The following is a 15702-nucleotide window of genomic DNA, read 5'->3' on the forward strand; positions in this document are numbered from 1 at the left end:
AGAAGATATTTAACACCAGGTGCATGCCTGCATAGTCTTGGATGTAGACCAGTTGGTTAAGTCAGCAAACCTTAGTTGAATATGACAGCTGGTGATGCCATTTTTGTTTAATCAATGGGTATGAATTCTCAACTACATGTTGTTCCTTGTGGGTAAATTGCATTCTGGTTCAATAGGAAAAGCTCAGAGGTGATAAACCCCCATTTGAATGGCTTCACATGGATTCGGTTGTCAGCACAACTACAAACTGCCACCCTCGTTCCCTTCCTGGCAGGGATGTACTGTACATAAACCAGCTGTCCAGTCTGCTCTGACGAAGGGTTAATGCCCCAAAAGTTAGCTTCTCCTCGTTTACAATGGTGGTTGGCATACATTGATCAACCTCCTATTGATTCCATCCATTGTTCCACCTATCTGCTGATGAGGATCGACAATTGTTGCTAATTATATTCTAATTTGTTTCTCACCAATAAAGATCCCACAACACCTTTTGGTGTCAGTAACCTGTCAGTTACCTGGCCAAATTAATTTCCTTTACTTTTGCAAGACTATTTTGGCAGCAACCTGCGGTTCAGTAGCAACCTGCTCAGGGTAGATTTTTACATTCAAAAACTTCCATGGCCTGGACTTGGCCTTGGCCAAAAAAAACATCCAAGCCACATTGGAGTGAGAACAACAAATGGTATCCCTTCCTGTTGCGTGCCCATTGTAATGCATTGGAGTATTAAATTTCAAATTTCCTCTTTCGTGATACAATTATACCTGCAACCAAATCCCACCCGGAAAGTTGAAAAGGTTAATCTTCAGTGTAGGTTCAAATGTCATCGAATTTTCATCACAGTACGATTACGTTCTGCTTGTAGAGAACTTCCACTCCAGGAGACATCGTCCACACCATTGCATTTTCAGATCCCAATTGCACCCCAGAAGCAAAGGACAACGTCGTGGATATATGAAAGTAACTTTTAATTATTGGTGATAAAAATTGTCTGCACAATCTGCCAATGATAATCCTAACTTGACGCTTTGAAAGCTTTTAGCTTCACCTATATTTTGTAGAGCTTGAAAGGTGTAGTAATGGATAATGAACAAAAAGCTCAAATACTGAAAAATAAAATACTTACAACATAAAGTCTTGTTCCCAGCATGGCTGGTTGCCTCGCACAGCAATCGTCGTGCTTTTCACATTTTGCACTTTTAAGGTCACATAGGTGTTGAACTTATCTGCAAAGAAAGAGAGGAGGCAATCATTCAATGAGTTTAAAGTTTTCAATGACATTGCATGATAATTTGAACTAGTTATAACAGGTGTAAGAAATTAAGTACTGTAATCACAGTAATTATCCACACAAATTGGTAATAAACAAAAACATTACTTAGTTACAATGACAACCCCCACCCCCCCCCCCAATAAAACAGTGCAACCACTTTCACAAAGGGAATTAGAAAATAATTGATAAATTACTTTCAAAACGTTGGTAAAGTAGGGTGAAGGGTTTGAGAAGAAAGTTTTGGGAAAAATATTTACACAATTGCACATTTAGCTGTGCAAGGAAAACACGTTTTGGTCCAACATGCCAGTGATGCACCCCAATGCAGGAATTGCCACTTGACAATGCCCCTAAACTAATTCAAAAACAAGTGTGTGTGTGGGTGTTCATATGTTTGTATGTTATTCTTTCACGGATGAACCGTAGAATCTAGAGCCTCCAAATTTAGGGTGTAGGTACAATGCCTTCAGAAAGTATTCACACCCCTCGACTTTATCACCTTTTGTTATGTTACAATCTGAATTTAAAATGGATTAAATTTAAAAAAAATTGTCACAAATCTACACAAAATACCCCATCTTACTATAATAATGGGTGCTTCTAGTCATGACAAAGTGCAAATATGTTTTTAGAAATTTATACAATTTTTTTGAAAATGAAATACAGAAATATCTAATTTACATGATAAGTATTAAACCCCGAGTCAATACTTCGTAGAAGTGCCTTTGACAGCGATTACAGCTTTGAGTCTTCTTGAGCATGTCTATCAGCTTTGCACATCCGGATTTGGGGATTTTCTCCCACTAGAAGCACCCGCTCCCGACGGGAGCCGTCAAGGGGTTCATGTTATTATATTTATGCCTATTTTACTCCAAGGGGTCCCAGGATTACACACCCAAAAAAATGGTTGCGATTGGTTCAGCCGTTTTTGCGGTACTTGGGAACAGACAGACAGACAGACAGACAGACAGACAGACAGAGACGGTGAATTATAGTAAGATTCTTCCTTCCAGATTTGCTCATGCACCGTCAAGTTGGATGGGAAGCGTTGGTCAATAGCAATCTTCAAGTCTTTCCACAGATTCTCAATGGGATTCAAGTCCAAGCTTTGGCTGGGCCACTCAAGGACTTTCAAGTTCTTGTTCTGAAGCCATTCCAGTGTTGCATTGGCTAGATGCTTGAGGTCATTGTTCTGTTGGAACATAACTCTTTGCCACAGTCTTAGGTCTTTTGCACTCTGAAGCAGGTTCTCCTTAAGGATTTGCCTGTATTTGGCTCTATTTGTTGTTCCCTCTATCTTTACAAGTCTCCCAGTCCCTGTCACTGAAAAGCATCCCCATAGCATGATGCCACCACCACCATGCTTCATGGGAGAGATGGTGTTAGATGGGTGATGAGCTGTGCTATATTTCCACCAGACTTGATGCTTTGCATTCTGCCCAAAGAGTTCAATTTCCATCTCACTAGACAACTGAATATTTTTCCTCATGCTCTCAGTCTTTCATGTGCCTTATTGCAAACACCAAGTGAGCTGTGTTGTGCCTTTTTCTCAAGAGTGGCTTCCATTTGGCCACTCTCCCATAAAACCTAGTTTTATGAAGTGCTGCAGAGATTTTTGTCTTTCTGGCAGGTTCTCCCATCTAAGGGCCCTGTCACACCTTGACGTTTTAGCCAGCGTATCAAAATGTATGTAAAACACTGGCGTACGCTGAACTATTGATGTTTTTTTTTCCAGTTTTGGGCGTATTCATAACGAGTTGGACGTATGCATAACATATTAGTAACGTATGCAGAATGTTTCGATAACATAGATAACTTATACCAATGAATGCTTAGCGTGTTGTCGGCATTCACAACCTATGCCCAACGATAATCTAACTTATGCATAGCGCGCGGCAGCGTATCGCCAACGATCACGTGGCGTAGCCTATTAATAGGCTGCCGCTCAACGATTTAAATCATAACCGCACTAGAAATCGAAGTGTCAACATCACCGTCATACCGAAGAAAAAAAAAAAACATGGAGTCTGGAACACTGACTGGTTCCTCCTGTGAACCCCATTTTTATATACCAATTCCCCTAAACGCTGCCAATACGACATTATACGGTAGCTCTAAGTTAGAAACACATTCAGCAAGTTCTGTGGTCGTCTGGAAGACGTCAAATACGTCTACATACGTCAATGTGCGTTGGAGATACGTTACACATAGGTTCAAAGCACATTACTCATAGGTTAGAAATAAGTTTCGGGTCCGCTAAACATTACCTCGACGTGTTTCGACTTATGAATAACTTACAAATAACGTGTGTCGACGTGTGTCAACGATCGCATAACGTGCCTACAACTTGTGGCCAGCGTATGCGGAACGTGCGAGTCATACGCTGGCATACGTCGAAAAATTGAGCATGCTTCACTGGGCAGTGCACACGAGCTCGGCGTACTACGACGTATGCCAGCGTGCTTCAGCATGCTCTTAACGTATACAAAACTTACCAATAACGTATTCGACGTGTGCCAGCGTTTTAGAATAATTTTTCATACGTCAGCATACGCTGGCTAAATCGTCAAGGTGTGACAGGGCCTTAAGCCAAGGAAATCTGTAGTTCTGTTTGTGGTCATTGGGTTGTCACATCCCTGACCAAGGTCTGCTTGCCCAGTTTGGTCGGACAGCCTGCTCAAGGAAGAGTCTGTGTAGTTCCATATTTTTTCCATTTTATAATGGTGGAGCTCACTCTGCATTTGGGAGCTTTCAACACTCGAGAAATTGTTTTATACCCTTCCAAAGATCTAGGCTCCTCACAATTTATGTCGGAGTTCTATGGACATTTCCTCGGACTTCATGGTGGAGATTCTGCTCTGACATGAACTGTCAACTGTGGGACCATTTATAGAAAGGTGTGTTGCTTTCTAAATCATGTTCAATCAATTAAATTGGCCACAGGTGGATTCCAATCAAGTTGCATAGTCATCTCAAGGATGATCAAAGGAAATTTGATGCACCTGATCGAGCTCAATTTGGAGTGTCAGAGCAACGAGGTCGAATACTTATTGCAATTAATTAAAATCATTTCATTTTGAATTAATTTGTAAAAAATTCTAAAAAAAAAATAAAAATAAATTCCACTTGGACATTAATAGGGCATTTTGTGAATATTGGTGACAAAATAAAATCTTAATTTAATCCATTTTAAATTCAGGCTGCAACAACAAAATGTGAAAATGTCAAGGGGTGTGAATACTTTCTGAAGGCACTGTACTTCAGAATCTGGGCAAGGTTTTGAGATAACAAATTGTGACCTTGACGTCACTATAAAGTGTATATTGGGACGTGGGATCAGGCAGTGCTGCTGCTGTCCCGCAAGCAAAATGGAACCACCATGAGACCAATAACTATCGTTTTTAAATGTCCAACACGTCCCAAAACCACTGCTGGGAAAAGCTCACCGAGTCGGACAGTGCTTCCAACCACCGACTCACTCAATCACAAATGTTTAATACCTTATATGTGTGGTAGAAATGTGAAATGTTGCATACTGATGCAACTTGAAGTCAATATCCCAGTGAAAAAAAAAAAAATTCACAAAACCATCGGAAAATATCCATAAAAATATATATACAGTATATCCGCAAATACAGGTTGGCCGGTGTGGATCCGCTTTGTTCACGGTGGGTCACATGACCCAAGACAATGTTGCTTACACTCAAAATGTTTGCTCACCAACACCAACATGAGCCTCTTTCACCTCTATTTTCTTACTTTTCTCATATTTGCATGAAATAAAACAGGAAGCGCACTTGGTAGAGAGCATACCTCCACTACGTAATGCCTGATCCACGAGAACATATCGGGCCCAATCAATACATTTTTGAAATATCAGGCTATGTATCGTTTTTGCCCCAATCTCTCAATGGTGAAGAATCACTTAAAAAATGTTCTTGTGGTCAGATCGGGATCTTCACCAACGTCGAATCAATTCTTCCTCACACACCCAACCTGTCAACCGAGTTTCACTGCAGTATGGTCCTTAATGGCAAGTAGTGGACTCGGATTCATCTGCTCGCTTCGGTGAAACAAAGATTACCCTCTGGGGACTTGCAATGCGACTGGCATGTCGGACTTCAGTTGGTGTGCACTCAATGGGGAAAGTTTCTCTTCGAACGTTAACACCACTGACTTCAACATCATTTCGTATCCTGCTGGAGTTTTATTAAAAACTGGGTACGAGATAAGTTGTCGACTTGAAAGTCGTGAGTGAATTCAAAACTGCATTGAAACCAGTCACGTGTGGGTAACTTTGTGGAGTTTTAAAAGCATTGGGTGTTTCTTTTTAAAAAATCATTGTGATGTGATGTCCTTAAATAGTGTTCGTGCTTGAAAGGTAGACAGTAGAGAGTAATAAATTACTGAATAAATATCCTTCTGTTTAGTGTCAAATGTTGGTTTTACCTGTAAACTAGACGGACATTATTGTCCGAAAAGCTTTTCTGCGGTGCTACCCCTCTGGGTACCTGGTGCCCTCGTGTCGGTGCTCGGAGGCAGCACATAACACTAGATGCTTTTAAATAAAAAGCTCATTCTAATCACCAATTCTCGATTTAATGGAGTTATTTAACAGTTTGCAGAATGCAAGCACAATACACTTCATCAAGTATAAAAAGCTTCTTTTTCTTTTTTCTTTGTGGGGTATGCAAGCAACTACTCTGATGCATCCTCGATGCAGACATAAAAAAAGAAAAGCCGTGAGAAAAAAGGTTGAGGAACAGCAGGTAAAGCTTGGTCTTATCACAAAGGTACTACTTGATCATCTGAACTCGTCCATGCTCCTCAGCATCCACATGACTGTTCAAGTCAGAAACCGATGCAGATCAAAGCTCTCATTCTCAATGACCCTGAGCAAATGGAGCCAATCTTGTCTCCACATGACAAATAACCTTCTTGTACGTTATATTCACAAAATTCATTAAACCCATCATTCCGCTTGATACCGAGGAAGAAATGGGTGTTGAGGTACGGTGCACAGGTGTAGAATACGTGAGCATCTCAAGCTTGTCACAGTAAAACTTGCCATTGCCATTGCGGATGAAGACAGGTTTTTGTGCAGGAATACAGAAATTGCTTCGCGACCTCAGTGTCTGGAAACATGCTTTTTATAAGCTTTGTGAAATTGTCACCTGTGCGGAAAAGCAAGTTGTGTTCGATAAACTGCACAAACATTGTTTCAGCTCATTGAACTTGCAGCTGCTGCTCCTGTTTTTCTCTTGCCCTCTTGGCTGCCTCACTTTGTCCAAATCAAAACCTTGCCAGAGAGTCTGTGGTGGACTTTAAAGACAGAGCTTGGCAATCATTTTTGCTGCAGAAGTGTTTTACAATATTGTTCATGCCACAATGATGGACAGAAAACGTTCAACCACCGACGGTGCACGTGCACTTCATGCCACCATTGCATTCATCACCAGACACAACTTCACTGGAAAGGGAACTCACTGTTCCAACTACACTCGAGAATATTTGACTTCCACAAATATTTGAATTGACAGAAAGCCTACTTAATGTGGCATAGTGAATGGTGGAGAATATATATATATATATATATATATATATATATATATATATATATATATATATATATATAAATATATATATATATATATATATATATATATATATATATATATATATATATATATATATATATATATATATATATATATATAAATATATATGGCGCCGCGAGGATGGGTGATGTAAGGGACACATCGGCTATTTTGGAGTTAATGCCATATAGCACTATTTTAACCCCTAACCTATCATAATCATATATTTTTAAAATGTCGCTTACATCACTCCTCCCCGTGGGGCATGTGTGTGTGTGTGTATGTGTGTGTGTGTGTGTGTGTGTGTGTGTGTGTGTGTGTGTGTGTGTGTGTGTGTGTGTGTGTGTGTGTGTGTGTATGTGTGTGTGTATATTAATATTTCGTCACGCCCCTTTCTTTGTTCCACCATCAGATTTTTGTTGCTGCATGAAATGAAACAAGATTTGGCACATATACTAATGATATTATTGTCTTCCTTAAGAGTCCCCTCAAAATTCGTTTTGATGCATTTTCACAAACTCCAATGGATTCCATTCAAATTCGGTACGATTTTGGCTTTTGGCCCAACTTAAGTCATTGGCTATAAATTTTTTCCATAACACTTCCGATATTCGAAAAAAAAAAAAAATCGATAAATCGATATCCCTCATGGGATTTTCCATTCAAATCCACTCAAGTTTAAGGCACACGGGGGTCGCAAATTTCCACTTTGCCCCGGGCGCTGTTTACCTCCGCTACGCCAAGCTGTTAGGGTTAGGGTTAGCTACCCTAACACTAACCCTAACCCTAACAGATAACCCTAACCCCTAACAGCTATTCAGGAAATTTGCAAGAAAGCCCGAGCAACGCCGAGCATTACTACTAGTCTAATATATATATATATATATATATATATATATATATATATATATATATATATATATATATATATATATATATATATATATATATATATATATATATATATATATATATATATATATATATATCTTCTTCTTCTTTCGGCTGCTCCCGTTCAGGGTCGCCACAGCGGATCATCCGTATGATCCGTATAGTGATTTGGCACAGGTTTTACGCCGGATGCCCTTCCTGACGCAACCCTGGTTGCCTCTTACAACACAGGGAGATGCTACACCTATTTTAACCGGGGTATACACCGGCCCAGTATACTGGTACTCATTTCGCCGACCTCGGAAGGATGACAGGCTGGGTCAACCCCCTGGTGTATTAATTCAGTGGCCCAACAGGGCTTGAACTCAGGACCTTTTGGATCCCAAGCCGCTGCCCTAACCACTGTGCCAACACCAGGATATGGATATATATATATATATATATATATATATATATATATATATATATATATATATATATATATATACACATATATATATATATATATATATACATATACAGTGGGGAAAACAAGTATTTGATACACTGCCGATTTTGCAGGTTTTCACACTTGCAAAGCATGTAGAGTTCTGTAATTTTTATCAGAGGTACACTTCAACTGTGAAAGATGGAATCTAAAACAAAAATCCTGAAAATCACATTGTATGATTTTTAAATAATTAAGTTGCATTTTATTGCATGAAATTAGTATTTGATCACCTCCCAACCAGTAACAATTCCGGCTCTCACAGACCTGTAAGTTTTGTCTTTAAGAAGCCCTCCCATTCTCCACTCATTACCTGTATTAACTGCACCTGTTTGAACTCGTTATCTGCAGAAAAGGCAGCTGTCCACACTCAATCAATCAGACTCCAACCTCTCCACAATGGGCAAGACCAGAGAGCTGTCTAAGGACATCAGGGACAAAATTGTAGACTTGCACAAGGCTGGGATGGGCTGCAGGACAAAAGGGAAGCAGCTTGGTGAGAAGGAAACAACTGTTGGCGCAATTATTAGAAAATGGAAGAAGTTCAAGATAACAGTCAATCTCCCTCGGTCTGGGGCTCCATGCAAGATCTCACCTCGTGGAGCCTCAATGATCATGAGAAAGGTGAGGGATTAGCCTAGAACTACACAGCAGGACCTGGTCAATGACCTGAAGAGAGCTGGGACCACAGCATCAAAGAAAACCAGAAGTAACACACTACACCGTCATGGATTAAAATCCTGCAGTGCACGCAAGGTCCCTCTGCTCAAGCCAGCGCACGTCCAGGCCCGTCTGAAGTTTGCCAATGACCATCTGGATGATCCAGAGGAGGAATGGGAGAAGGTCATGTGGTCTGATGAGACCAAAATAGAGTTTTTGGTTTAAACTCCACTCGCCGTGTTTGGAGGAAGAAGAAGGATGAGTACAACCCCAAGAACACCATCCCAACCGTGAAGCATGGAGGTGGAAACATCATTCTTTGGGGATGCTTTTCTGCAAAGGGGACAGGACGACTGCACCGTATTGAGGGGAGGCTGGATGGGGCCATGTATCGCGAGATCTTGGCCAACAACCTCCTTCCCTCAACAAGAGCATTGAAGATGGGGCGTGGCTGGGTCTTCCAGCATGACAACGACCCAAAACACAGCCAGGGCAACTAAGGAGTGGCTCCGTAAGAAGCATCTCAAGGTCCTGGAGTGGCCTAGCCAGTCTCCAGACCTGAACCCAATAGAAAATCTTTGGAGGGAGCTGAAAGTCTGTGTTGCCTAGCGACAGCCCCGAAACCTGAAGGATCTGGAGAAGATCTGTATGGAGGAGTGGGCCGAAATCCCTGCTGCAGTCTGCGCAAACCTGGTTAAGAACTACAGGAAACGTCTGATCTCTGTAATTGCAAACAAAGGTTTCTGTACCAAATATTAAGTTCTGTTTTTCTGATGTATCAAATACTTATTTCATGCAATAAAATGCAAATTAATTATTTAAAAATCATACAATGTGATTTTCAGGATTTTTGTTTTAGATTCCGTCTTTCACAGTTGAAGTGTACCAATGATAAAAATTACAGACCTCGACGTGCTTTGTAAGTGGGAAAACCTGCAAAATCGGCAGTGTATCAAATACTTGTTCTCCCCACTGTATATAATAAAAATCTGTTTGCCATTCGATCAGATGGTATTTATGTATATATATATATATATATATATATATATATATATATATATATATATATATATGTATATATAATAAAAATCTGTTTGCCATTCGATCAGACGGTATGTATATTTATATATATATATATATATATATATATATATATATATATATATATTTATGTATATATATATATATATATATATATATATATATATATATATATATATATATATGTATATCGGTTGGCCATTCGATCAGACTGTTATGATCTGTTTGGTAGCCATATGTTGTAAGCGTCACCATGCTGGTCTCTCTGGTACTTTTCCAGATGGGACATTTTCATAGATTGTAATAGTCGTTCATTTTATCTATTTTAATTGTTGTTGATGGTTACTTGAAGTTTGTGTAGAACCTGTGACTGGCTGGGGAGTCCAAGAAGGGGGGTGGGGGGAGAGGGTCTCCATTTCCGTTGGGTATGCCCGACATGCTTGGTGGAACTCTTCCAGATTGAATGCCATTGCCTTTTTGTTCACCATTAAATTCTGGTTCACTTTAAAGGAGGTGTTGCTTTCGTGATTATTCACTGCTACATTATCCATCTTTGCAGGTAATCCAAATCATCAAGTGCTCATTTGGATGCCACTTATGCCAAAATAAAGAGCTGTTATACCCTCACACTAAGGACATAGCTCGAGTACCTTCACAATCGAATATCGATACACAATATACATGGAAGACCACCGGCCAAGCCCGTACGACATGTATCCAGATGTACAGTACATATTAGCTTCACCCGGTTGTTGTAATTATCACACAGACTGATCATAAATAGCAGAATGTCAGTTTAGTCCGTTTTATTTCAGTGGGTGTCAAGGAGATTGTAAAACCAAGATTGTGCTTCAAGTCACACAATGTACACATGTAAATGACCTTGCTTATGCTTCAGCGACAACAATGCAGTATCGTCCGTCGGCATTGCCCACAAGCGTGATGGTGGGGTCAGTGGAAGGCCACAAGATGTGCCAGAAACATGCTCATACATGAACATCATTCAGGCTCAAGGCCATTCAGTGGGCCGTTGACCACGCCGTGAAATCTCCATCTGTCTGGGTTGTGGAATTTCCCTGGCTTACCAGTCAATGGGCATGCCCAATAGACTGTTGGTTGCATTGGGCCCACGGGACATTGTGAAAGCATGCAAACAGCGTGCTTGGTGGTTCTTCTGTGATTTGTGGCTCATTGGGTGGAACAAGGTGGAGAACACGGCATCCAGGTTGCTGACGATTCATGTGCTCATTGGTCGAACAGTTCACGCGTCTCAGAAGGGAAGGCCATCAAGACAAGCTCCGCACCAGACCGCAGCATGCCGAACAGTACCCCGACGGCCGACCAATTTGAGGAATGCGTCCACCCGAATGAGGACTCGCATTGCGAGTGAGCGGAGCTCATACAGCATAGGTTCTCTCTCTGTTCCCTCTCCTGTGTCTCCTATAATAGGTGGAAAAGGTGAGTGCAATGGTGTAGTTGGAGTTTGTGGCACCTGGAGTGCAAGATCAATAATAGCGCCCCACAGGCACTGGTGTAGCAAGGAATTTCATATGAAAGAGCTCCAAGCTTTCTCAGCAGGCTCAGCAGCAGAGCCATGGAAGCAGTACGCGCACGTGACACAATCTGGAACTGTTCAGCATGATGGTCCTGGATACATTCGGGAATGTTCAGGAGTTGCTGAGCAATGGCAGAATCACTTTGAGCAGGCATTCCTGTTGGGTTCTTACATGTAAGGGATGGTTGTGTACGACCAGTCTCCAAGTTGTTCCGGATTGCCAATGATATGTGCTGCTTGATCCGATCCTCCAGTTTGAATGATGTGCGACCAATGTATCTGGCATCACACTGGCACTGAAATTCATAAATAACATTGTTCATTTTTTGGTAGGGAGCCATCTTTCTGGACTGAGAGGAACAATTTGTGGGTGGTAAAAAAAATAAAAAAATAAAAATAAAAAAATCACTCTTGTTGCAACGGCATTGTAACCTCGTGAAACTGAGCGTTTCACCTGTTGTTCAAACTTTTGAGAGATTTTACCTCCCCATGGCAGCTTAAGATAAACTGGACACTTTTCTGGTCCAAATACAGTGTCCTCGGACCGAATGGCAGTTTTGTGCTGCATGAACCCACAGAAGAGTCGCTCAGGGTAGCCATTGTCACGGAGAAAGGTTTTTATGTGCTCAATTTCAGCAGAAAGTCGACAGGGTGAACATCTTGCTTATTCTCTATTAACAAGGGTATTCATAAGGGCAATCTCATAGCACGTTGAGCTAAAGGAATCCTACCGTGTGCACTGCCCAGTGAAGGTAGCCTTGCGATAGATAGTCGTCAATAATCCATCCTCGTCTTCTCGACTAACGCATCTAGAAAGGGAAGTACATTTGACTGCTCAGCGTCACACGTAAACTTTAATGCAGGATGGAGAGCAATGGGATGTACCAGGAAGTCAGTGCAGGCGGTAGGAGTATTGAAGATTGCAAACGTATCGTCCACATATCAGCGGTATACCATAAATCTAATGTTCATGTTCCTTTCATGGAACACAGGCTTCTCATGAAAGCCGACGAAAATGTTTGCAAACTGTGGACCTAATGGTGATCCCATCGCTACTCCATCTACTTGCGTATACATGTCATTGAAGCTGACGACCTCTGCTCGTGTTGCCGTGTTCATGAGCTCCACAAAAACCACTTCAGAGAGAGGGTAAGTTCAATGTTGCTGTGAAACAGCGATGCCATACACATGTTGATGGTTTCTTGGAGAGGAACGTTTGTGAACAGGTTGGATATGTCAAAGGAGCACATGGCTGAACGATCCTGAATGTGCCCAAGACTATCACGCTGAATGGCTCCAGATTGTAGCACATGCACGAACTGAATCACATTTACATGTTCTTGAAACCACATTTATACACACTAGTGCATGCCCGTCAGTGTGTGGCCGTACGTGCGAGGAGTACGAGCAAAAAAAAAAAAAAAAAAAAAAAAAAATAAAACTTTCAAACCGCAAGCCAGAAACGACAACCACACAGGCCGTTCCTTCGCTCTCGCGTTATCATGACAACCACACTTCCACACACAGAGTTAATTAAAATCCAAATTAAAATCAAGTTTACCTCCTTGTCTTTGCTTGCTATGACATTGGCTGCCATGTAACCGGCACGGCCCGTGACGTCATCGTCGGCCAGCCGTGCGCAAGCCTATGCAACGTGTCATGTCATTGGTTGGTAAATAAATGGCCGCAGCAACGTGTCATGTCATTGGTTGGTAAATAAATGGCCGCAGCAATGCGTCTTGTCATTGGTTGGTAAATAAATGGCCGTAACTTGGGAAGCACTTGTCCGATTAATATCAAACCTTGAAAAGGCACATCCTCAGGTCCCCAGCAATATTAGCTGGCAAGTTTCAATGAGATCGGACCAGTGGTTGACGAGAAACAGCGGTCACACACACACACACACACACACACACACACACACACACACACACACACACACACACACACACACACACACACACACACACACACACAGCTGGAATTATAGATAGATGAGCTCCTGTTCTTTGCCAACAAAAAGAGTATCTGCAAAAACTGCATCTGTTCTGACCATTAAAAATGGGAGCTCACAGGTTCCCTCGGTAGCTCAAGGCCCTGAAGAGCTGCAAGACGAAAAACTTTGACAATGTCTGATCTTTTTTTTTTTCTACTATTTTCAAATTTTGTACGACCAAACGCTTATTCATGCAAAATGAATAACAAAAACATCGACAACATTGTAACAAAGCATTTATTAATAATAATATTAACAATAATAATATTGGTACCATTTGTAAATAACAACAACAACCAGATAATCCCAACCTTGGTCCAAGCAGACCTGGGCTTGGTGAAAGGCAAGTCAATGCTGAAGCAGTACAGCAAGCTGGTATGCTACAAGGCTCTTAACGACATCAAGCAAGTATGCAGCATGGTGTGGTATTTCTATGGCCTCGAGGCTTTAGCTGATGAGACAGAGCAGCAGGGGAAAGCAAGATATGTACACTAAACTGATTGACACGAGTTTCTACATTGATTCGACCAATGACAATTTGGTCCAATGGCGAGCAGGCCCAGTGGCATGCTCAACGTTAATTTTACGGACAATATCACTTTCTATGGATAAGATTGTCAAGTTGCTGAGTCATAAGTCTTGGTGTTTGTGTGTACACACAGGCTGTGCTTAAGGAAACTCCACCCATGAAAGAAAGAAAAAAACCAAAAAATATTAAAGAGCACCGATTACAATTATCCTCAGATGAATGCACACAATTATAAAGAGGTAGAAATGACAGGAAAGTGGAGATTCCAATCCAGGATGTCAAGATGAAAAGAGAAGAAGACAAGGAAGTTAAACAACCAACTTGACACATCATCATAGCCGTTGCTGATCTGGCACGTATGGTGCGAGACATGACTGGATTTGATCGACACGCAATTATGAAAAAAAATTGGTTGTTTGGGTTAATTTAAACATCCCTTTTGAAGATAATTAATGGCTTTAATTAACTATCCTTTATCAAGACTCATCATTGGTCACCTCACTGGGGTCTTCATTATCCTCGCCCAAGGAGAGGGTATTGCATTTGGGTGCCTTTGTTTGTTGGCAAAAATTTTAACTTTGCCAATTATATTGGTCTGCAGTGTCTGTCTGTCGTCACGAGTTTTGGCCACAGTTTTCAAGCAATTGTTCTGAAATTTTTTTGTGTGCATAGTTGACTGACCAAATACAGCAACGCTTGATTTTGGTGAAAATCCGAATCCGGATCTCAATTTTTGAGCGATTCTTCACCATTGAGAGGAGATAGGGCCAAAAACGACATATAGCACAATATCTCAAAAGGTTATGGATGGATTCACACGAAACTTGGTGGACAGGTTGGGAATGTCACCAGGAAGAATTGGTTCAATTTTGATGAAGATGCAAATCTGGATCTGAATACGAGAATTATTTAATTTTTAACTGATTCTTCACCATCAAAGAATAGTGCTAAAACGATATTGCATGATATCTCAAAAAAGTTGTGCACGGATTTGGATGAAACTTGGAAGACATGTTCGGTGTGTGACAACGACTAATTGATTCGATTATGGTGAAGATCTGAATCTGGATCCAAGAATTTTTCAAGTGATTCTTCACCATTGAGAACAATGAGAACAACTGGGCCAAAAACGATGAGTCGCGCAAAATGTCAAAAGTTATTGACAGATTCCGCAGAAACTTTGTGGTCCGGTTGGGTGTGTGAAAAGGACAAATTGATTAAATTTTGGTGAATATTCGAATCCAGATTCAGATACTAGAATTTTTCAAGTGACTTCACCATTGTTTCATTTTGTCTGCATATCCGGTATTCTTGCGCGTATCCTGCGATGGGGACAAAAACCAGGTATAGCATGTTATCTCCAAAAGTTGTGGACGATTTGTGACAAAACGAGGTGGAAAAGCTGGTTAGATGACAAGAACAAGCCGATTAGATTTTGGTTAAGGTCCGGATTCAGATCGGACCTATCCGTAGCATACAAAATGTAGTATCAGTAGCATACAAAATGTAAACTATTCAGCCTGGCGGAGGGATGCGCTCCACCGAGTGCTGTGCCATTTCACCAAGTGTCACTCCGAGCGATTTTTCATTAGTTGGAAATTTTTATTATTTTTAATTTCGATAAGTATGTTGATCACCTCTGTTTGTCCGCGCGCCTCCAGCCCAAACTGCTCAA

The 15702-nt window shown here is 41.0% G+C and overlaps 1 protein-coding gene across 2 annotated transcripts in view; it reads right to left on the reverse strand.

Annotated features, from left to right (window-relative positions):
- Positions 1-15702, reverse strand: part of UNC13B (unc-13 homolog B) — a 353113-nt gene that overhangs the window by 257336 nt on the left and 80075 nt on the right. For both annotated transcript variants that reach the window (XM_085846260.1, XM_085846261.1), the window contains exon 3: positions 1125-1224. In XM_085846260.1, the coding sequence (XP_085702386.1) occupies positions 1125-1224 (100 nt within the window). The remainder of the gene's footprint in view (positions 1-1124; positions 1225-15702) is intronic.

Source organism: Eptatretus burgeri, chromosome 11 (assembly GCF_056783735.1).
Source record: "Eptatretus burgeri isolate ZD-2024b chromosome 11, Ebu_testis_v1, whole genome shotgun sequence".
NCBI classification, from domain to species: domain Eukaryota; kingdom Metazoa; phylum Chordata; class Myxini; order Myxiniformes; family Myxinidae; genus Eptatretus; species Eptatretus burgeri.